The 23,840-nt window shown below is 38.5% G+C and overlaps 2 protein-coding genes across 2 annotated transcripts; one reads left to right on the forward strand and one right to left on the reverse strand.

Annotated features, from left to right (window-relative positions):
- The first annotated feature begins 292 nt into the window (after positions 1-292).
- Positions 293-13,504, forward strand: LOC103712232 (chaperone protein ClpB3, mitochondrial). Its single transcript, XM_008798705.4, has 10 exons — positions 293-686; positions 1,690-1,908; positions 1,987-2,224; positions 4,579-4,774; positions 5,084-5,138; positions 6,988-7,138; positions 10,460-10,768; positions 10,890-11,155; positions 11,241-12,170; positions 12,817-13,504. Exons 1-10 carry the CDS (start codon positions 420-422, stop codon positions 13,126-13,128), a joined length of 2,943 nt encoding a protein of 980 aa, XP_008796927.2. The 5' UTR covers positions 293-419; the 3' UTR covers positions 13,129-13,504.
- Positions 13,505-14,346: 842 nt separating this feature from the next.
- On the reverse strand, positions 14,347-22,936 carry LOC103712239 (stromal cell-derived factor 2-like protein). Its single transcript, XM_008798715.4, has 6 exons — positions 22,518-22,936; positions 22,286-22,426; positions 18,485-18,625; positions 15,214-15,263; positions 14,991-15,120; positions 14,347-14,709 (listed from the first exon to the last, which is right to left on the reverse strand). The coding sequence occupies exons 1-6, from the start codon at positions 22,620-22,622 to the stop codon at positions 14,626-14,628; spliced, it is 651 nt and encodes a 216-aa protein (XP_008796937.1). The 5' UTR covers positions 22,623-22,936; the 3' UTR covers positions 14,347-14,625.
- Positions 22,937-23,840: the final 904 nt, after the last annotated feature.

Raw genomic sequence — 23,840 nt, forward strand, 5'->3', positions numbered from 1 at the left:
TTTTAATTTTTATTTGTTGTCCGCATTTATCTTGGCGAACTAAGGTGGTGGCCTAGTGGGAGCGTAGTCTTACTTACAACCAAGTGGTTCCGAGTTCGAAACGTATGAGCGTCGATTAAACTGTGGAGATCTGATGCTTCCTGCTCGGACACGGGGTTTGAAAGGGCGTATTGCTCTGCTAGCATCAAATATTCTTCTAGCGGGACCCCTTATTTCTTTAGCTAAAAAAAAAAAAAAACTCATCCATAAGTTGTATATCACGCAAGAGTCCATACAGCATCAAATCGAGGACGTTCTCTAAACTTCCACAGACTTCTCCTCTCCCCAAGAAACTTTCTAAAACCCTTCTCCAGGACTCTCGAAGAACCTCCCCGTCCCCCTCTCTCCGAATCCAAGTCTGTCGCCGAGAAGCTCTCGCCATGGTAGGCAAGGCCGCCACTACGAGGCTCGCACGGTCCGCTTACGCCGCGGCCCGTGGCCGCTACTCCCCGCACTCCTCCCTTCGCGTTCTCTCCTCTCCCTCCCGGCCTATCATCGGGCGTCTCGGTGCTCCATCCCCGCCCTCCGTCGGAGGCAGAGATGTGATCGGAGCCCCGGGCTCTATCGGGAGGTTGGAGAAGGGCTTCCTCTGGCGCCAGTTCCACTCGACTACTCCTTCTCAGTCCAGCTATGGAAGCTCCTCTCAGGTATTTCTTCTGATCATTTATTTTTCTGGAATTGGATACATGACTGCGATTTTCATTATTTTATTATACTAGAATCTGAACAGAGGTTGCTCCTTTTTTTTCTTTTCTGTTTCTGTATGTTTTTTTTAACGATTTATGGTAGCAGTGTTTCGTCTTGGGTTTTGATATTGGAGTATTCTTGCCAAGAAAGCACAATGGTATAGCATTAGTCCCGTAAAATTGGCTTTTTGTTGAAGAAAGGGAAGAAGGACTCTTCCCCTCTTGACTTTGAGCTCCAAAACTTGAAATTGTGGAGCATTATGTAGAATGGTAGTTTACATATCATTCATGGAGAATTCTAAAGTGACGACCATCCAGTGATGCAATTGTGGTGCTGAAAGCAACCGAAATTCATGCATGACAGCTTGGAGCATCACTCTTTTCTCTCCATTTTGTGTTATTCTGTGCACCGATCAATAGCAAGTTAGGGATCGTTACGGTCAGTTCTGGTTTCATATGCGTCAGCATTTTCCAACTTTTATTGTAGTTTATCCCCTGCTTTTCTGATGACATAGTCTGATATTCATGTGAGTTTTAAATTTTGATAAGACATACTGTTCAGATTTTGAGTTAGACAGGGAGCCCATGGTGTTTTCTTGGTAACATTTACTAACTCAGGGATTATATCAAATAACTACTTGAATGATAGAAAAATTTGACAGGGGATCGTTTACTCTCTCTCAAAGAGTAGGTTTTCTACGATTGATCCAATAGGCCTTTAAGATATAATAGGGGCGAGAGCGTAAGGATTTCTGTCTTAATCCCCAAGTCTCTCTCATTGATGAAGGGGGACATCAGGGATTATGTCAAATAAATACTTGAATGATTGTATCAATCACAGGAGTATCTATTGCCTTGGCGATTTCTCATAGAAAGGGATAATCATATGTTCGGGTCCAAAAAACGTAGATTGATTCTTAAACTTATTTTAACTTTGCAACTGAACTTTCTTTTCTTGCACCAGATCAACCAAGGAGAATTCACCGAAATGGCATGGGAAGGGATAATTGGTGCTGTAGAAGCAGCACGACTGTGCAAGCAGCAAATTGTGGAATCTGAGCATTTGATGAAAGCCCTCTTGGAACAGAAGGATGGTTTGGCTCGGAGAATATTCAGCAAGGCTGGAATCGACAACACATCGGTGCTGCAAGCTACGGATCAGTTTATATCTGGGCAACCCAAGGTACATGTCACCATTGTCTTGCAGTATCGTGTTAACAGGTGATCAACAAAAACTTTGTAACTGTTGTTGCTTTGCTAGGTGGTTGGTGATACAAGTGGGCCCATAATAGGATCAAGTTTTGTAACCATATTGGACAATGCCAAGAAGTATAAAAAGGAGTTCAATGATGAGTTTCTGTCAGTTGAGCACCTCGTGTTAGGATTCTGTTCAGACAAAAGGTTTGGACAACAGTTGTTCAAGAACCTCCAACTTAGTGAGAAGCAGTTGAAGGATGCTGTACTAGCTGTACGTGGAAATCAAAGAGTCACTGATCAGAGTATGATTCTGTCTCTTTTTTCTCCCTAGAACCCTCCCCTCCACCCCCTCCCCAAACAAAAAAAATAGAGGAAATCATGCTTTAGATATTTCAGTTTTTTATATTTTTCATGGTTCATCTCCTCTGAGAGTAGTAGGAGTTGGTAATGTTGCGCATGATTTTCAATTTTAGTAGGAGAGATATCCTTTTGTATGTGGAAATCAAAGATTCGCTTATCAGATACGGCTGCTCTTCCTTTGAAGGTTTTTAGTTTGTTTTGTTTTCATTGTTGTATTTCCTCTGGCTACTGTTTAGTATGAGGTGCTAACATTATGCACTTTTGTTAATTTAAAGAGGAAAGAAACTCCTTTTGGTACTTGCACCAGAGACAGTGTCTGTTAGCTTATTTTATTTTTCAGAACTTACAGCCTATGGAGGAATATATAGACAGGTGGAACTACGAACTTACTGCCTATGGATATATGTAATTTATATAATTTGTGTTTTATGAATGATTTAGGTCACGGCATGTTGTCACTGCAACCACTAGGGTTAGTCCTCATCTCATGGCCGTTGATGTTGCTTTCAATCATGGTTCGCCGAACCGGCCCTTATCGGCCGGTTCGGGCCGTATTGGATCGGTCCGGCCAGCTACCGGTACGGCGGAGCCGTGGAAACCGGTACGGGCTGGTTCTGTGCCAGAGATGAAGAAGACGAAGAGAAGGAGAGAGAGCGTAAGAAAGAGAGAGAGAGAGAGAAGAGACTGTGGCTACCATTAGAGAGCCGCGGAGGGGCGGCGGAGCCCGCGGGGGCGCGGTCGCCGACTTCACTTAAAAATTCCTAAATTTCCCCCGCCCCCTTGTGGGCTCCACCGCCCCCCCTCAGCCTTTGCTGCCTCATCCGCGGCTCTCCGATGGCGGCCACAGGTCTTCTTCCTTCCTCTCTTCCCCACGCTTTCTCTTATTCTCTTCTTCTTCTATGGCTCCGGCGGAGAAAAGCTCGCTAGTTCGTACCGGCCAGTTCCGGTATGAACCGGAACCGTACTGGTTTGGTAGGTGATCGGTGTGCCTACCGGTACGTCGAACCTTGCTTTCAATGATTGTTACTCTTTTCATATTAAGCAGTATCTTGGAGAAATGTGTGACTGAATTAAACACTTGAATGCTGTATGCTGGGAGGGACATTTGGTTTCCTTTTAATGCCCTGAACTAGTGTGCAGCAGACCATCATGCTAGCAAGCACAATTTTGCATGTAACAAGTCTTATCCAAATATGCAGTAAAACACTATGTATCTGCTAATTCCACATTCAAAATCATATTATGTGCTTGTTTAAATACAGACTAGTGGCCGACCATGTCCAACCAAAGATAGCAGGTCATCCATTGTACCAAAAAAAAGAGAAGATAGCAGGTGATCTCAATATTGAGAAAGGAGGATATAAGGAATAGAAAAAGGACACAGAAACTGACAGATGACTAGTACCAAACTAATGGTACAACAGATATTGCCTATTAGGTCAGAACTTTCTTCAGTTTGTTTCCTCATCATACTTAATTACAACTTCAATGAGTAGCATGACCACATTGCATAATGTTGTTGAAGAATACTTTGTTTTTACTCTTCAATCTATTCTGAATTGATTGATTGATGAGTGATTAAAAAAGGTATTCTTCAAGTCCTAGGGCAGCCAATTTGCGCAAAAAAGGCCAAAGGTTTAGATCTGTCCCCGAATCTGCCTCTTCCTGGACCCTGGATTGCTGGGACCATAACTGGGTAATAGCTTCTTACTCTTCAAGCTATTCTAAAGATAGAGCACCTAGCTTAACACAATAACTAGGAAGATGTATAAAATGGTAAGTGATTATATGTATTTTGGTTGAAAGGGTAGGTTATGACCAGGTTGTTGACTGACTCATCAGCCCATTCCATCACATCTTTTCCTAGTAATTTTTTCCTAAAGTTTTCGAGACTTTCTTGTTTATATCTATGTAATGTTAAGTCATATTTTGTTACTGTCAAATAAAGCTCATAATAGTGGATTCTGATAGTGCGTTTTATCATTTTGAGTTGGTTGAGATCTTTGCTTCATATTATGCCATATATTCCTAAAATGTGCAAATTTATGTTCATTGATCTGCACAAATTTTAAAATGATAGGATTGTTATCATTGAACATACTTTGTCAGAGTTTTCTACTAAATGCTGCAAATTTGTAATGGAGTTCTTTTATTATGTTTATGCTGCTTCATGATTTTTTTTTCGTCTGTGTTTTCCGAAGTTTTCATATTTTTTGGTAGTTTTAGCTGATTGTATTTTATGTCATGCTTCGGTTTTCATCTAATGGACTTATGCACTGTAATGGTCTCACTATAGATCCCGAAGGAAAATATCAAGCACTAGAGAAATATGGGAATGACTTGACAGAGCTTGCTAGGCGAGGTAAACTGGATCCTGTTATTGGTCGTGATGATGAAATACGGCGTTGCATTCAGATATTATCTAGGAGAACAAAAAACAATCCAGTCATTATTGGTGAGCCTGGCGTTGGAAAAACTGCTATTGCTGAAGGGTATAACTCCTCAGATTCATATATTTTTGTTATCTTGAACTTCCCTTTGGAAATGTGATGCTCATTTATCTTGTTTTCCACTGCATTAGTTCTATCAATGGATGTCCTCCATCGGGGACCATTATCTTTCTACAGTGACCTTTTTGTGAGTCTAACATAGTTGTTGCTTATTGTGTATTATAAGGCTTCACTGTTTTATTTGTTGTGAGCTTCTTACATCAAGACACCTAAAGTTTTTGATGTTCTCACTGATTTCTATTTGCAGTAACATCATCTGACACTAGTTTGTTAAATCTCATCATCTCACAGATTAGCTCAAAGGATTGTGCGAGGGGATGTTCCCGAACCATTATTAAATAGGAAGGTACTCAGATTGAATTTGTTATCATCATCTTTTTATTGTTTTTCTTTTCACTATGTCCTTGATTGTTAATTATATTATAATCATGTTACTTTCTGCAGATTCTAAAGGGCTTGGCTCTAATCTGTGCTGTACCCTTAGTCAAAAAGCATTATCCCTTCTACTTGTATTTATTATTATAAGGCAAAACACATAAATAAGCTAATATTTACATTTCTGTTGCCATTTAGTCTTTCATTTCGTGGGTCTTTGTTCTTTATTCTACATTCTTAAACAAGTTTCATTAAATTATTTTTTACATATATTATGTATATAGTGCCGCTCATGTACTGCGACCCATATGAGTTTCATGGTTCGAAAAAATATGATATAACTCCAAATGTTGTGTTTGATAATTCTGAGATATTTATTTATCTGTGATGAAAATTTTAGCAGCAATTTTATTGATTAACTTTCCAGCCCTTCTATTATTGCCAAATGCTAGGCATAAATGTGCCCTGCAATATGAGGAAAAAAGTGTCTTGTAATTGTGGTGTCAAATTCCTAGTCTTGAAAGAAAACAATGCTACATGACAGGGGTTACCAGAAGCAAGGAAGAATATGGATAGGGATGGAAATCTTATTGATGAAGTCCATGAAAGAAATCAAGGGAACTTTTGAAATCCATCATGCATTGCTCTTTTATGGTTTAGTTTTAATCTAACATATCATTTATGCATCTTCATTGATTTTTCATCATGTAGATTCTTCTACCACTTTTTATCCTATCCTTTGGTTATCTCCTTCAAGTTATTCATTCCAATTCAATTTCCATCTTATTCCACTTAATACTTTGTTATTCTCAGTTTGGTGACTTGGTTATTTTAAATGAATAATTGGAATTGTTGTCCATCTAGGATAGTCTAAAATTTGATTTCCGCGTTGTGTTCTAACTTTCTTTAAAACAGCTTCTGATCCACTTTTAGTCTTGCCTCCTGCATTAGAAAAACATTATAAATAGGACGACCACAGGACATCTCCTTTTGTCTTGGCTTACCTTCCCAGGAACAGAAATTGCTGTGGTTGCAATGAAAATGTTGCTGTCAAAATATTATTCCGTCAAGTGGCATCCTTTTGTGCCTCATATTGAATGTCATAGCCATGAGTCACTTGATATTGTTAAAAGAATCATTTTGAAACCATGAATCATATGAGGTCTCAAGGAATCGTAGATGTGCCAGGGGCCTGTAGATAAGACATCTCAATGCACTTGCATAATGCAATGTTGGATTTTGTATATATGTTGAAATTAAGCAGTAGCAAATAGGCCTATGTTTCCATGGGGCCTGTAGATAAGACATCTCAATGCACTTGCATAATGCAATGTTGGATTTGTATATATGTTGAAATTAAGCAATAGTAAATAGGCCTATGTTTCCATGGAGCCTGTAGATATGGCATCTCAATGCCCTTGCATAATGCAATGTTGGATTTTGTATATATGTTGAAATTAAGCAGTAGTAAATAGGCCTATGTTTCCATTCATGATGTCTAGGAACTTGGTTGGTAATAATAGATGTGCAGACAAATCTGTTCAATCTTTTAAATATCTATTATTGTAGGATATAAAGGAAACCAAGTTTCTGGTACAGTCAAGCAACTGATCCAGCAAGTAGATAAAATTATTTATTTCTACATATCCAGTGCACGTTATGATCGACTTGATCGAGTAGATAAAAGTAGATAATTCTGTTTGTAGGAGTTTCTATTCATCTATATTTTCCTCATGGTCACCTTGCCTTTTGAGACAAGTCAAGTGGACCATTATTTGTAATACTTACAGGCCCTTAGTCTTTTCGTTATTTATTCACAGCTGATCGCATTGGATATGGGATCATTGGTTGCTGGGGCTAAATTTCGAGGAGATTTTGAGGAAAGACTGAAGGCTGTGCTTAAAGAAGTCACTGCTTCCAACGGACAGATCATTTTGTTCATTGATGAGATTCACACTGTTGTTGGTGCAGGTTTGACTTTCTCCAAGGCTTTGTTGGGACTTTCCATTCTACTCTCAGTCATATTATCTTTCTTGTCAATGATAAAAAATTTATTTAAAATATGAAATTGAGACTTTTCATTTTTATTGTATTTTTAAGAGAAAAAGTGAGACCTGTCTATACTATAATTACCGAGATCCAGATTTTTTGCGATGCATCATCTAAGAAGCAAACCCAAAACCTCTGGTTGCTAAGCAGAGGGGGGGTGACCTCTGGGGCTAGCCCTGATTCACTTGAAATTGAGACTTTAGGAGGGGTATTTTGACTGCAAAACTGTATGGAGTAAAAAAGAGAGAGGGAGAGAAAATACATAGAACTTAATAACCTGTTTTGACAAAGAATATCTGATTTCATGCTTAAGATCTTTTATACTGTTAAAATCCATTCAAACATGCGAAATATTGAAGCAATGCAAAATCAGATATTATCTTTGCTTCAGCCTAATACTATGTACAGATAAGTGTTTGAAGTTCATCTTGGCCTTTGGTAGAAGATAAAACAATTTACTTTCTGAACTGTTTTTCAAAATTAATATGATATGCTTCAGTTATCAATTTGATATTTTGTAGCGTCATAATATGGTATATGCTCTTGTAAAATAATAATTAAAATTCTAATGTAGTAACTAATGGACTTCTTGTTTGAGTTAGATGAATATAATGACCCTTAGATTTCAATAAAATGTCCATTTATTGTGGAATATAAAATATGAATTTGTTGTTGATTGAGATCATTTATTAGAAAATACATACCATGGCCCTTCAATAACCTTTAATCTAAAAGTTGTTGATCATGCTTCCTAAGTTTTGTTTACATTTTCTTTTTGTCACCGGCACCATTGATCTTTCTTAACTTCCATGTTCAATACTTCTGTTATATTCTTTTCAGTGCCAGTTCATCAAACAAAATTTGTAATATTTATTTCCTAGTTAATGTTGGTGGATTTGAAATTGTCATAAACTACTTTAATTAATTTTTTTGATAGCATTTTAAATTTTTTGCTTGATCAGTAAAAGGATAATCAGCTAAGGAATGAATACCAAAAACAATATTGAAAGGGAACAAACTGCTTGTCACCAAACTGCTTTAGTTTACTTTGAATATTTCTTTTTTTTGTTCCAATGTGCACATTCATTTGTGCTATGCAACATTTGTATGCAATTAGCATGATATAGAAACAAGAAATTGCTGAAGGTCCTCATTATATTTTTTTATTAGTGCATAGTCAATACTCACAATCGCTTTTTCAAAAGTAATTCAAACTTCTCTGTATTGGTCTGCAGTATCCTCGACCGATCATTGGTAGAACTGGAAGTACAATGATTGAGTTCCTCATTTATTGGAAGGAATCACCTCCTAAAGGCTGGCTGTATATTGTCCTATTAGACTAAGCTTCATGGTTTGTATGCGTTTTAACGTTTAATTAGGCTTGTCAATAGGTTGACCTTGAATTGGATCAGGGTTAATTCAAAATCTGAATTTACAATATTTGATCTTACCGAATATGATATCCTGATGGATCAACAAAAGCCGATCTGAGTTTGATCTGGTGCATGGTTAAAGACCCAATTCAGAAATCAATCTGATCCACTGTTTTTGTTTAGGGTTTTGTTAGGTCAAGGACGACGTAGAGGGGCGGTGGCATGGGGATTAGGGATTGGGGTGGGGGTACATGTGGGGTAAGGGCAGAGGGGTTTTGGTGAGGGTTAGGTGTCAGAGTGGAGTGGCAGGAGGGGAATTGAAGCTGGAGTCAGTATGGAGGTCTGATGGAATGAGGGCGGCATAGGATTTTATTTGTTACATATTACTATATGCTATGCGATAAGTTTCCCAGTTCTCCCCATTCTGTAGCCCTTTGCCTCCTCTCTTATGGTCCTACTCCATCTCCCTTCTCCTCCACCTCTACCCCTACCACCTCTAGTCAATTATGCCTTCTACTGTCTCACTTTGTAGCCCAAAGTAGGCTCCCTCAGCAGCTGCAAGCACCCCACCTGATCCCACACACACACATCAAAAAGAAAAAAAAAAAACAGTGTGGGCCCCTGCTACCTTCACTTTCAACACCATTCTCCCTCTTGCTTTCACCCACTCGGCTCACTGCCACCCTATTTGCAATATGATTTATGATTATATTTTGTGTCGGCTCATTGCTGGGGCTGATCTGACCCAACTCAAGCCTGGTTAGATAATAACTTAGTAGTTGAGTTATTGGATCAGCTAGTAATCTGGATGTTGTATCAAAATATCCTACAAACCTGACTAATGGTTAGGGTTTGGTTTAAAACTTGATCAGTTGATTGCTTTAACTCTAAAACTTCCTCATATTTGTTCTATCAAGTTCTGCAGTTTCCCCTGAATTAAGGAAGGTGTTTTAGATCGATAATGGCTACTATAACAGTAGCTAGTAGCCATTATAACTGAAAATGAGTGATAATCATAGTGGAGTAACAAAACTTCCACATCATGACAAAGTTCAGATGACATGGAGAACTCAATTAAAAATGTTACTTTAAATTGGATGAAAAGCGAGAAGATAATATAATGCTCATTGATCCCATTACATAATTGATTTATTTAAATACCCATCATGTACGTGTATAACATAATGCCCCCCTTCAAAACCATCATGATGTCTGTTCCGTTAAACTATGATCCAATCTAAAAATGATTTGTAAGTTTGATGCCGCTGACTGGCTACAGAATTGAGCTGCTTTTAAAAATAACCTATTTAATTATCACATACAACCATGTTTATATTTTTGAATCTGTCTCCAAGTAGGTATTCCATTGCTGCACGAGCTTTAACTGCATTATCAATGATGTTGATTTCTTTACTTGTCATCCATTGAAATTTTCTGGCCATAACAGCTCTACTGAAGATTGCCAAGCACTGGCTTCTGGCCCATTAGCTGGGCATTGGATTGCTAGTTGGAAGGTGTTCCCAGGAATTGATTGTTCATACTTGACCATGATAAGGCTTTTTGGACAGAGCTGTAAATTATGGTAAACTTTATCTGGCAGATTCATGAAAGGTGGTTTAAATATGCCTCTACTTACTCTTTTAGGGTAAGCTTAGAATGCTGGTGGAAGCAATGAGGTTTGATGTTTGATGTTAAATATGCCTATCTCCCAGTATACATGGAACCTTATCATTGCATATTGAACATAGCTAATGTTATAGATGGCTAATCCCCAAGAGCTTCTACTCTGTTTAATATTTTTCTTTCTCATCAGCATAAATAAACATTGCATCTGACTGTTGATCTGTTGCTCTCTTGGCAAATGCTACAGGAGCTACTAGTGGAGCAATGGACGCTGGCAACTTGCTAAAGCCAATGCTAGGTCGGGGGGAGCTCCATTGTATTGGAGCAACCACATTAAATGAATACAGGAAATATATTGAGAAGGATCCTGCTCTGGAGCGTAGATTCCAGCAGGTTTACTGTGGTCAGCCATCTGTGGAAGACACCATCTCTATACTCCGTGGGCTTCGTGAACGCTATGAATTACATCATGGTGTTAAAATATCAGATAGTGCTCTTGTTGCAGCTGCAGTTCTGTCAGATCGGTATATTACTGAACGTTTTTTGCCTGACAAGGGTATGTTGGCATCTTAATATTTGTTAATTTTGATATTGTTGTAGGTAAAATATTTTCATGTTCTATGGGGAGTAACCTTATAAAGGTATGCATCAAACACCTTGACTTTTGTTGCTTGTAGCCATTGATCTTGTTGATGAAGCAGCTGCAAAGCTGAAAATGGAGATAACATCTAAGCCTACGGAGTTGGATGAGGTTGATAGAGCAGTGTTGAAGTTAGAGATGGAGAAACTCTCATTGAAAAATGACACAGATAAAGCATCTAAAGAAAGGCTGAGCAAGCTGGAAGCTGATCTAGCATCTCTTAAACAAAAACAGAGGGAGCTTACGCAACATTGGGAACATGAAAAAGCCCTCATGACCCGAATTCGATCAATTAAAGAGGAGGTAATTGTTTTTGGCAACAAGATAGCAGAATATGTCAACAGTGGATGAACCTTCTTTAGCTAATGGCATTTAATTTTGTCATTAGGTTGATAGAGTCAACTTAGAGATGGAAGCTGCTGAACGTGAATATGATCTAAACCGTGCTGCTGAACTCAAGTATGGAACTCTGATATCTTTACAGAGACAGCTGGAAGAGGCTGAGAAGAATCTTGCAGAATTCCAGCAGTCAGGAAATTCAATGCTTCGAGAAGAGGTCACAGACCTTGATATCGCTGAGATTGTCAGCAAGTGGACGGGCATCCCGATCTCAAACCTTCAGCAGTCAGAGAGGGATAAACTGGTTATGTTAGAAGATTTCCTCCATAAGAGGGTGGTGGGTCAGGATATTGCAGTGAAATCAGTGGCTGATGCCATCCGTCGTTCCAGGGCAGGTCTTTCAGACCCAAATCGACCTATAGCAAGCTTCATGTTTATGGGACCTACAGGTGTTGGTAAAACAGAGCTTGCAAAAGCCCTTGCAGGTTACCTTTTTAACACAGAGAACGCCCTTGTAAGGATCGATATGAGCGAGTACATGGAAAAGCATGCTGTCTCTCGTTTGATTGGTGCACCACCTGGCTATGTTGGTTACGAGGAAGGGGGGCAGCTGACTGAAGTTGTTCGACGGAGGCCTTATTCTGTAGTTCTGTTTGATGAAATTGAGAAGGCACACCAAGATGTCTTCAACATTCTATTGCAGCTATTGGATGATGGGAGAATTACAGATTCACAGGGAAGGACAGTTAGTTTTACAAATTGTGTTATTATAATGACATCAAACATTGGTTCACACTACATTCTAGAAACTCTTCGCAACACACAAGATACCAAGGATGCAGTGTATGAACTGATGAAAAGGCAGGTTGTTGAGTTGGCTAGGCAAACATTTCGTCCAGAATTTATGAACCGAATAGATGAGTATATCGTCTTCCAGCCACTGGACACTAAAGAGATCAACCGTATTGTTGAGTTACAGGTAATGTCTTTTATAGTAATATAATGAAATTTCTATATTTTGTGGTTATTTGAAGTTTCAAACATGATTTCTGTTTCTCAAAATATTGTCCTATCTATTTATTACTTGTGCTAGGTGCCTGAGGTAGATTGTGTCTACTTTCCAATATCTACCGGTAGAGATTCTTTAACCTGGCATCTCCTCATTTAATCTTTTTCTATTTTGGAGTTTCGTTAGCTAATTCAGCGTAACTAGTTCTGCTGCTGGTGACCATTCGATTCTATGGTCAAGGCAGGATATGACTAGGGGAGAAAACCCATTATTGTTTTGTTCTTAGGCTGAGATTGACTTGGATTGCCTCATCAGCTGTGCTAGTCTCTCCTTTCTCCTGTTAGTTCAGCCTATAGTTTTTCCTGCATCTTACATTCTTATTATAAGCTACTTCGATTGAATTTTTATTTATTCATGTCTATTGCTTGAAGAGCGTTATCGTGTTAAACTGTAGCAGATTTGCTTGATTTTGCTATTTGATCAGTCTTGAAAGAAATTTGGTTCCTTATTGAACATGTTATCATACCTTTCTCAAACCTGCTGAAATCTTTTGATGATATCACCATACATGTTGCCACCTTAGCCTCCTCTAACATGAATTATGCTACCGTGGCAGTTGAACCGTTTGAAAGACAGGCTTAAACAAAAGAAGTTCTATCTTCATTTCACACCGGAAGCTGTCGAACTCCTGGGAACTCTCGGCTTTGACCCAAATTTCGGGGCCAGGCCTGTGAAGAGGGTGATACAGCAGATGGTGGAAAACAAAGTGGCTCTGGGGGTGCTGAGAGGAGATTTCAAGGAAGAGGACTCGATCATCGTGGATGCCAGCCTCCCCTCAGCATCAAAAGACCTTCCCCCACAAGATAAGCTGGTTATACGGAAACTAGAAAATGCACCCCTGGGAGATCAGTTGGCGGCCAATGATTAGAAGTGCACTTTGTTCTTGTTTTTCCTTGGTGCAGCCATGTAATCTAGAAATTCCACATCCTTTCTTCTCTCTTTTGCTATAAAAATAGGTTGCACTTAATGAAGTGAGGAATTTGGTAGTTCTTGGGTTTCTTGAGATGTTCTTTATGTTTACATCTTGCAGTTCATTGTTAAAGCATTCGAGCAGCTGATTTGACTGGTGGAAACCTGGGGCTTTTGAAATACAGAAAAAAAAAATTTAGCCTTTGGGGGATGATTGGTAACCGTACTGGGGTAGAAAAAGATTTATAGTTAGCTGTTAGAGATTGATATATAGATTTGTGATATGGGGATGAAACTAGTAATTTATTCTATATGTCGATACATGATTTCTATACCCCATCTCTCCATGTAGATTTGCTTTTTAGCTGTTAAAGACACTTTGGAGCTTTCATTTTCCGAGTTGGGATGTCCGGAATAATATGATTGTTCTTATAGCAGTCATTAGCAACCACCACTGCAACGGAAGTATGGGATAATAACGGTAAAATTATATTACTTGATAATTGCACTGCTCATAAAAAAGTTATTCTATAAACAGGCGGAAATTTGTTTTGAAAATGTTATATTGGGTCCAAGCTATTACATAACCGTGGAAACCAATATGACAATATTAGCAAAGCAGGAGTTCCAAAGTAAATCCTTTATTCACTGTTTGGATATCCAACAGGCAAATCTATGTATATATATATATCTTCATGAATGACCCCTTGTCATACCCCTCCAAATAACGATTAAAGGTTCTACGTTGGAGTCTTGGAGGATGCGTTCTTAAGTATTGAGACCTTCCTAAATTCTAATGCAGCTAGTCTCCCTCCCTTTCTTTCATCCGAAAATATCCATATACAAGCTTCTCCTAAAATTTTTTTGTAACCCCCTCCTGATTTTTTTTTCCTTCTCCAGAAACATGGCAAATCATATTTTAATTTAAAACTTTTATCCAAAAACTCATCAAGCATCCGAACAGGCCCTACTATGATTTTTCACAAGCTCGGATTAAGGCTTGTCCTGATGATAGTCCTCTTGTGATGCAACAACCCCGTACCCTGCTTTGCGAGCATGCGGGTCGTGGATTCTCATTGCTTCCCATGTTTGCGTCTAGAATCTGTACCAGCCAATGGATCCAAAATTTTTTGATGTTCCATAATAGATTGCCCTAGGTTCTATTTTCTTCCAAGAGTAACGATCAACTAGCTTGGTAAATAGCAGACATCAAAAACAAAGCAAAATACATAGAACAGTAACTACTGTGTCACAAGAAGGGTTCTATTGCACCTGACTAATTGGTATAAGCTTAGTCTGATTCAGAAGGTTGATACAAATATCTATCACCATCTCGACGTATAAGAGTATTAGTTACTACATCAGCAACAGAAGCTTCACCAGTAATGGCACTTTGATAACTGTCCTGTTTGGCTATCAGCACCTCATTGCAACTTCGGCAAAATGAAGTGATTGTTTACTTGCTTCCATTTACTGGAAGATAGACACCCTCTGCTGCCAACCAGATGTTGTCAGGACGCTTTTCTCTAACACCACAGACCTGCAAGGACATCAAACCTACAGTAAGCCGAACAAATACCCCCCATGCAAGTAGTAATAAAAGCTCGATGACAAAGCTTGATGGAGAAATTTTAAATCCTTGGTCCTACCATAATTGGAAGGAGAAAAGAATTACATGAATCTTCCACCAGAGTGGTTTCCATATTACTGTTCCAATATATTTCTTTGGCAACGAAATGATATGGCCAAATCCAGTGGCCATGCACACACAAATAGGATTTAACATACACAATGATGTGGAAAACTAAAATATTATTTTACCTCTTGCTGCCCGCCGGCTATACGAGAGTATTTCTTGTCATGACTGTGTAGATAACCACCAGTATCAACATGTCGCAACCTTACTCTCTGGTCTTGTCTCCAGGATTTCCCATTCCCCTCAATTTCAAGCCTGAAAAAGAAGGCCAAGACCAAATAGGATGAGCCATTTTGGTGCATGAGTTGAATGCTAGTCAAATCCTTAAGGTCAGAAGCAGTTTCTCACCGCCAGTAATCTCCAGTGTCTGACTCGCCATCACCTCCAAAACAGCTAATCTATAGGTATGGTAAAATAAATACCAGGAAAGTTACTTTCCAGAATTATGACAATAAAAAAAGGGGCAGATTTTGAAAGGGAATGATGGGTATATAGAAAACTGAAAACACACAATTTTAAAACATGGAAAGCACATCATCAACATGCCATGCAGTTTTCATCAGAAGAGCAGTGATCAAATTTTGGAGGCCGCTTATAACATGCAATATCCATTGAGTGAAAAAACCTAAGGATAGTTTGTTTTAAATTTTGAGATTCTAAGAAATATCAAGATTGATAAGTTTGAAGTGCTTGTTCTTAATCAGCACCTGGCAACCATATTTATAATGTTGTCGACCCAAATTTAGGAATAACAAACTCAATTTCCATTGCAGACACCTAATCCCTCCCATATAACAACCCCGACCATGCGCAGACAAAGAACTTCAGTCCTACCATGTCAGTTCCGTAGGTTGAATCCACCTTCAAAGCAGGGACTGGACCCACAAACCCAAGGCTGTAAATATAATGGCCAACCATCTGATTAATAGGCTGAAATGCCACGTTGGAAGCACACACCCAAGCACAAATAGATGGTACAATGTTTGTTGTTTATGAAACCTTCCTGGTAAACAGATCTACTTGCATACCTCCCTGTTTAAATTGACATCCTTAACTTTGAAAACTTCATGAGAGATTTTTCTTAATTCTGAACTCCTACATATTAGCAGGTGTCTTTTCAGTTATATATAACTATAAACAAAATAAAATCTCTAGTGTAGTAATTCGTTTAATACATACAGTCACCACTTGGAACAGTCGATCGCTCAGTCTTCACTGATACATTCAAGCTTTGCTGTGTCGCATGGACAAACAGAAACAAGCATTTGACAATACAGGTGCCAATTCTGGAGACAACAATAGAGTGGCTAGAAATGTCTTGGTAGCCAAAAAACTTCTATGTAGGGAATTGTACCTGCTTTTGGGATCTCTCTTCAAACTTGCTGTTGCACCCCCTTTCTAAAATCTTCCTTACTTTAGAACTTTTTAAAAGATTAGCTTCCATATACGCAAATCCACTCCCAATTCAAGTAACCAGGCATGTGATTGTAAAAATAAATATGAGTACTTATATGCGTGAACCTACATATTTGTGTGATCTTTTACCAATATCCAAGAAGTTCAAGAACAACATTTCAAATCACATAGGAAAGAAATGCAAGAGAAATATAATGAAATGATTAATCATATTCAATATGATATGACTTGATAGGTTCAAGCATAACAAGAGCATCAACATTGACATCATCATCACACCATCATAAATCAACATTAACATAAACTCCATTTCAATAATAATATGAATGAAAATATTGGTTCTCACAAACACCAAATATGCCCCTCAGCGGTTGACTATCCCTGATTAATTAAACTTCTTCAGGTAATATAATGTACTTGATAATCTGTCACAGCAATAACATGAATGTGCATCGAGTGCTAATGGCGTAATGGATTCACACATGGCATTATCAATGGTAGCAATTAAGACAAAAGAAGGTTGGGCTGGACAAGCCTCAACTCTGCTTGAACTGAAAAGAATATGAATCAAGGTTGCACATAACCAATAGAGTTAACAAAATCATATAGTGGCATGTCTCTGAAATAGCAAAAAAGCAAACTGATATATCAGACACTTGCTATATGTAGTCATTCAATGTATGAAACATAGGATCAACTTACATTACAACAAGTCATTGCGATGTTCAATATTACTGAGTTCATTGTGACTAATCAGCATGGTCATTCTTACAAGTTGGATCAGCACCAAAAGTATTAGCATGGTATGATTTGATTGATCAAATCTGTACGTCAAGTATACTATGAGCCATGAGTAGCTTGATGTTGATATTTCTAAACAATTAAACATCCAAGAAGCTTCAAATTGCAAAGGTGTGAGCTGATATAATCTCGTTTTTAAAGTCAAAGTTTGAGATCATGCTTGCGACTCTCCTCTCCATATTTAAAGAGGTCATTCCAAAAAAAGAGCCATTGTTGCTTTACAAGCTAGACTTCTAAAAAACAAGAGCTATAGCACAATGGTTTCCTTTGGCATCCAGACCATATACTAAGCTGGAGCAAATGGTAGCTAGGGTTCATTGATGTAATTACTAGAAAGAATCAAATTAAGGAACTTTGTTGGTAAAGCGAAAAGCTCTACAACTTAGGTTAGGGGAAAAAGAAAAATGGAATATGAAAAGCAAGAGATCTGAGCATTTCTGCCTGTTGCAAGCTTGTTAAAGTCCAAGTCTGGGCAATCTTGTTGGGCAACTGAACCAAAAAAACCCAAGATCGGGTATTTAAAAGTGGATGGTTTTCATATCAATTTACACTAAGTTCTAAATGATCAAGTCCATGTTTGTTCATCTGATTACAAAATGGAGGTTATATATATTTATATCACCTTTTTTTCGTTTAATCATTTTCATTGAATTTCATAGCACAGTACTTTTTATTTTGTGAAGGAAAGGTTCTTAGACACAATCAGATCATAATTTTTGTCCACATTAAATCAATGATAGAAGAGAAATGGTAAGGATGGCTGCTTAGTTAAAAAACTGGAATCATCAAGATATTGCCAACAACTTGTATAATTAAAAAATTTGTCATATAGAAATAATTTATATTTCCCAAGGTAACAAAATAAACGTTAAGGTTATGAGAATGTCAAATTGATCTTGACTTAGATTTGATTTGCCAGCATTGGGAAAACTTCTCAACCAATTATATAGAAATATTTTGGTTGATATCTCTAAGAATGTCAATTTGTATCAACTAGGATGAAAAATGGACATCATGGTGAGCCATCCAAATTGATAATCTAACCGTTATCTTAAAGTACATGTGGACTAAAATTCAAGTGGTTCAGAACTTCAGATAAACAAACCTCTTCTTCAAATTCTGAAGAGCCATTTTTTGAGTGATCATTTGATATAGAGATAATAAGAAGCCCCCAAACATCTGAAATCTTAGTAATAGCCACTTTGCACATTTTAGACCATGAAGAATGGGGTGGACCAAGATGAGAACCACTACCAATTGATAAGGATATAAGGAAACTGGAATAATTACTTTTATAACAATTATCTCTATCAAATTAAACTGCGATGAAGATCATGATAAGCATATATATTCCCCAAGTCACAATGGAAGATGTCAAAAAAAAATCCAAAACTTTACTCACCTCCATATTACCAGTTATAGGCGAAGCATGCAAGTGGCTATGCAGCCATTTTCGAGTTCTCATATGTTGCAATCGTATGATCGTTCCATTTGGTATGGAATCACCTTGTTTAGCAGATGAATCCGGCAGAGGCTTCACAATCTGCAGAATTTATTGTATTGTGAGTGACAAAGCAGAGACAAATAAGATAAACAATTATCACAGCCTTTAAAATGATATAAAACTATCAGAGACAAAAATTTAAAAGGATAATTTTTCATGATAGCTCTATTTTCGTTGTTTCATGAACCGGTTATTTTTGTTGTTTCATGAAGTGATCATCAGTATCCACCTGCAAAGATACCCATGGTAACTAGAACTTCAGCGCATATATTTTGGTGCTAAGTGAAATGTAGGATTTAACAAATTTATTAAACAAACTATAAGAATAGGTACATTAATGATGGATTTAAATGAGCCTTTAGGTTTGCATTTATATTCAAATAAATACTGTATGAGAAGACATAACTGTAACTTCTAGCTTTATGACTTATGAGAGTCAAAACTTTATTCATCTTCTTTATTATATGTGTACACAAACACACATGTACATGCATATGTATATATGTGTATGGAGTGCCTCGATAAAACATCCCTTTCAGGTTGTGTTAAAAGCATCCAAGCATGCTTAAATCATGTTATCAAATCCTTTAAGTTTTTCCAAGAGATAAGATAGGTAAATATCTTCTCTTTTTCCTTCCCTAGTCATGATTCAGTTCAAGGACTAGGATTAAGTTACCTCAATGGTTCAGATTGTTCTGGTTTTCATGATTCAGATCATTATGGTTAGTATATGCAGACATAAAGCCATCTAAAGATTTACGAAATGTAATGATAAAATTATATTATTCTCTTTTTCCTTAAAGCACAGTGGATTTTGATGTTTGTTCATTGAATAGGTTTTCGGGTCCAGCTATTCAATCTTATGTCCAATCACATTTGATCAAATCTCCTATCCAACCTTTTCCAGTATGGAACAAAATCAAATGCAAACCCTTTTCAGATTTGATCTTAACGATAGATTGTCATCAAATACGAATGAAAATCTGGTCCATACTGGGTGACTGTACCAAACCAGTATGGATCCGGGCCATGGAATGACAATGGTACGATACAGACTGGCACCTGCAAGTTCCGCTAGATACCAATCCATATTGAGTCAAAAGCAACATAGCTTCTTATTCTTTCTTCTTTTTGTTTTCTGTTTTTGGATTTTGATGTTATGCATTCAAGCAGGGATAAAGAGAGTAAGGAAAGCTTAGAAGAGCACAAATTCGGCTAGGTCAATGTGGATCCAGCTGACTCCAGGCCTAGAAGAGGTCATGATCCAAGGAAAAATGCTCACCACTCTCATTTCTTTCCCATGCAAAGGTGGACAAAATCACCAAATCAAAAGAGAAGCCCTGCCAAATTGTCTCTGTTCAGCATAAATTTTGGATTTCTTGTAGTGTATGCATCAACACACACGCTGTATTTTTCAGTGTATTTTCTTTGTTTATATGCTAATAATTTACAGGTAAAGAAGCTTAGAAAAACAGTGTCTTTACCTGTATCGACACCATAAACTCAATCTACTGCTTTTTTAGACCCTAAAATAACCTTAGATATTAAAACAACCCTAGAACAGCATGAAAACACAAAAAGGAGAAAAAAGCAGGTATTGATACTGGAAATGACACCACAAAAAAATACCAAGTGCTAGCATGGTATCGTACTGGTATCGTACTGACCCAGTCCCCAACATGTACCAATACTGGTGTACTTTAATCCTTGCATCAAACAAAAATCATAGTGAAGCTATCTACATCAGGGAGGCATGCATGCAGTCTAGAAAGATAAACCTTTTAGGCCAAGCAATGGGCAAGAAGTGGATCGCTGAGGACATAGACACACTAGTAAATTGCTACAAAACCAAGAGAATACTACCTAATTGTCACAGAACTAGCACATGGAAATTTGACCAGAGAGGATTTGGTCGTAAAAAGAAGTGAAGTGATAAAATCATAAAAAGAAGTGAAATGATCATACAGAGAAGCACTTATAACAATCGATATAGATCAATGATCATGATTGGGTAAAATGGCACGTTTTGCTGCAACATGAAGGATCACATGATCAACCTTATCCAGGTAGAATTAAAAGCATACAATGTAATGAAAACAAATTTATGTTGTCCTTGACCAGCAACATTAGTTTAGCATGTCCAAGGTGATTCCATTATCTATACACAGTGCATTAGCAAGACCAATGTTATCTAACACAAAAATCCACTTTAGCAGTAGTGATTCATCTGAAACCACACGTGATAAGACATCAAGCTCAAGAATGAAACATCTAAAAGAATAGATTAAAAAAATTCATGCAAGAAACCTAACAAAAGAGCGGGGAAATATCCCAAAGACGATGAGATCTTCTAATAAGAAAGGTCAACCCCCATTGGAAAAATCACAATCAATCATGATGACCAAAAAGAAGGATGTCCTAGAAGCTTTTTACGAGGATCTGTCTATACGAAAAGAGGATAAAATAGTTGTGATTCATGCAATATGCATGAATTTTATTCATATGTTAGGACACGTAACCAAAGATCATCATTTTACTCCATCCATCATGGACTTGAATATTTATGCCTAAAACAAGAGTCCAGGATACATCTAGATGGAACAATATGATGTGACTAGTAAGAGAGAAAAGAGTGACAAAGACATGATTAGAAATGGGACTTCAGCATCAATTGCTTATCGGATTAGAGAAGCAAAATGATGAGCCTTTATAAGATTAACATATCTGAGGCCAAAGACAGTTTCATACACAGCAGTAACATATGATAATATGTAGAATCATGGACTTTAGAAAAGTAAGTTTTTATGCATTTTCAATACTATGATAGAATGAAAATCAAGAAGGATACGAGGAGCTAGGGTTGATCTATGAGTTCTTAGTTGAAATTTTTTTTCTTTTATTTTTTTGTTTTTCGGTTCCTTTTCTTTGGCTTGGACAAATAGAATGGCAGCAGCATTAGGAATTCCTTCTTTGATATTAAATTTTGATTGTGCCGCCCTAATCTGCATAGAAATTAGAAAGTTTATCTAAGAATATGGAGCTGGCAAACACCTGCATCTTGGGCAAAACAAGTTGCAAAAAGAATCTTCGCCTTTGCAATGAGGCACACACTCACCAATTGAGAACTGACAATAACGACCACCATGCATTCATCGAAAAGGTTGCACTACTATTACACGTCAAATTTGTCGCACGACAAGTTAGCACATAGACTTACAGCAGAACCCTTAAGTATGAACAATTAAAACTCTTCATGAAAAACCAGTGCCTTCACAAGTCGAATAATATCAAAAACATGAAGAAGTGGACAAGCTAGCATTCAGACATAAGTCACCATGCGGATGTTCCGAAACCAGATACTTGCTAACAGTTAAAAACAAGCATTCTATGACCATACTATCATTCCAAAAAAAGTGCAAGCTGGATCATCATCATCATCTCATATGAGATTATCCTTCTGTGTCTCAGGCTGAGCAAGCATGATATTCCATTTAACACTATCGATGGATTACCTCCACTTTTTATAATGGCCAATACTTTAAAGAAGAAATGCAACGTCCAGCCCAAAGCGTTAATATAACATCAAATCCCATCAAGTATGAACAAACACAAAATTCAATACTTCTTCTTCTTCTTCTTCTTCAGGAAAGAAAAACAAGAAAAAGGAATCAAATCCAGTTGTAGAAATAGAACGCATACCCAATAGCTATTGGAATCATCGACATTGGGAAACCCCGTAACCGACTGCTGCCCGCTCCCCGACCCATACGGAACCTCATGCGAGTGCAGCCGGAACTTAGTTCTCTCGTGCATCAGCTTGATCACGCTCCCATAGGTTATCTACCACAAATCAATAGAAAATCCATAAAAATTAGATAAAATGGGGGGGAGGGGGTGCTGGGGCTAACAAGCGACCGATCCAATAACCAACCTTGACGCCCTCGGAGGCGGCGGCGGAGGCGGGGGAGAAGGAGGCCTCGGGGACATCGAGGCCCAAGTAGAGGAAGAGGGCGAGAGCGAAGAAGGAGAGAGACATCAGGAGGAGGAGGGCCAAGAACCAGTTCTGCTGCCAGAACGGGAGAGGAAGAGGAGGAGGAGGAGCAGGGGATTCGCGGTGCGTTCGGGAACGGGGCGGAGGAGAGGCGGTGGAGGAGGAGGAGGAGGAGGAGGGGATGTTCCGGCGAGAGAGGCTCTGGAACCCGTGTGGAGCCACGACGACTCCCTCCGCGTGGCTCTCTGCAACGGACACAAAGGAGGCGGCGATAGACCGGGGAGCCGCGCGGTGACCGTATCGCGTCGTCTCCAACCCTTCTGGGATCGGCGTGCCGTTTGGTCTTCCCCCTTCAGAAATGCTACGCCCGGTTTATGGAAAAACCTCCGAGGGCAAAATCGGCATCCTATAACGAATTAAGTTTTTTTTATTAATTTTTTTATATTTACATTCTGAAGAGCACTATACAGTAGAGAGGAGAAGCATGTTCAGTCCAAAAAAAAATTTCTTCAATGGGCAGCAAAAAAAGGCCGCTCAGTCAATAGCTTAATTTACCTTACGAAATATATGCACCATCTGAGAGGCACAGTATTTTTTTAGCAATCGTTGGATGTTGCATAGTAGCGGATGCTCAGCCGCCTGTCTTGCTTCTAGGATGCGCTCAATTACTACAGTTGAGTCTTCTCGAGGATAATACACGCCATCTCTAGCACTCATATCACACAGGAGAGTTTTTTCATGCTGTTCTAAGTTCCGTCCTAAATGCTAACATCCTTTCTCATAATAATTAATTTAAAATTTTGGTCCTGATCACAACGCCATCTTAGTTCTATCTTTGTCGATAGGCACAATGCCGTGGAAATTCAGCAAATAGGTTGGTTCATACAAATCTGGAGACGGTCCAGGGTACGGTTATAACTGGAAAGCGACGCGCGGCCACGTCCAAGGGTAATTATGCAGCGAATGGCGAGCCGAGTGGTGTCATTTAAGATGACGTGGCACGTGACGGTTGGTTGAGGGGCTGGGGAAGAACTTTCGAGGGGTGGGCGTTGGTCAAGGCCGGCTGCGTAACCAGAAGTGAGACACGGCAGGCTTTAAGAGTCGGGTTGGACGATAATGACGGCAAGACTTGTTTGTCGGGGTCAAAGTGGATTCTCTAGATCCTCTCTACTCTTGTCACATCTTTATTGATTGTAATGAGAATTGAGAAAGAAATACGGATTAAGGGCGAGCGTGGCGTTTGGAAGTTGAAACAACCACGAC

This window comes from Phoenix dactylifera, unplaced genomic scaffold, assembly GCF_009389715.1.
Source record: "Phoenix dactylifera cultivar Barhee BC4 unplaced genomic scaffold, palm_55x_up_171113_PBpolish2nd_filt_p 000046F, whole genome shotgun sequence".
Lineage (NCBI taxonomy): Eukaryota > Viridiplantae > Streptophyta > Magnoliopsida > Arecales > Arecaceae > Phoenix > Phoenix dactylifera.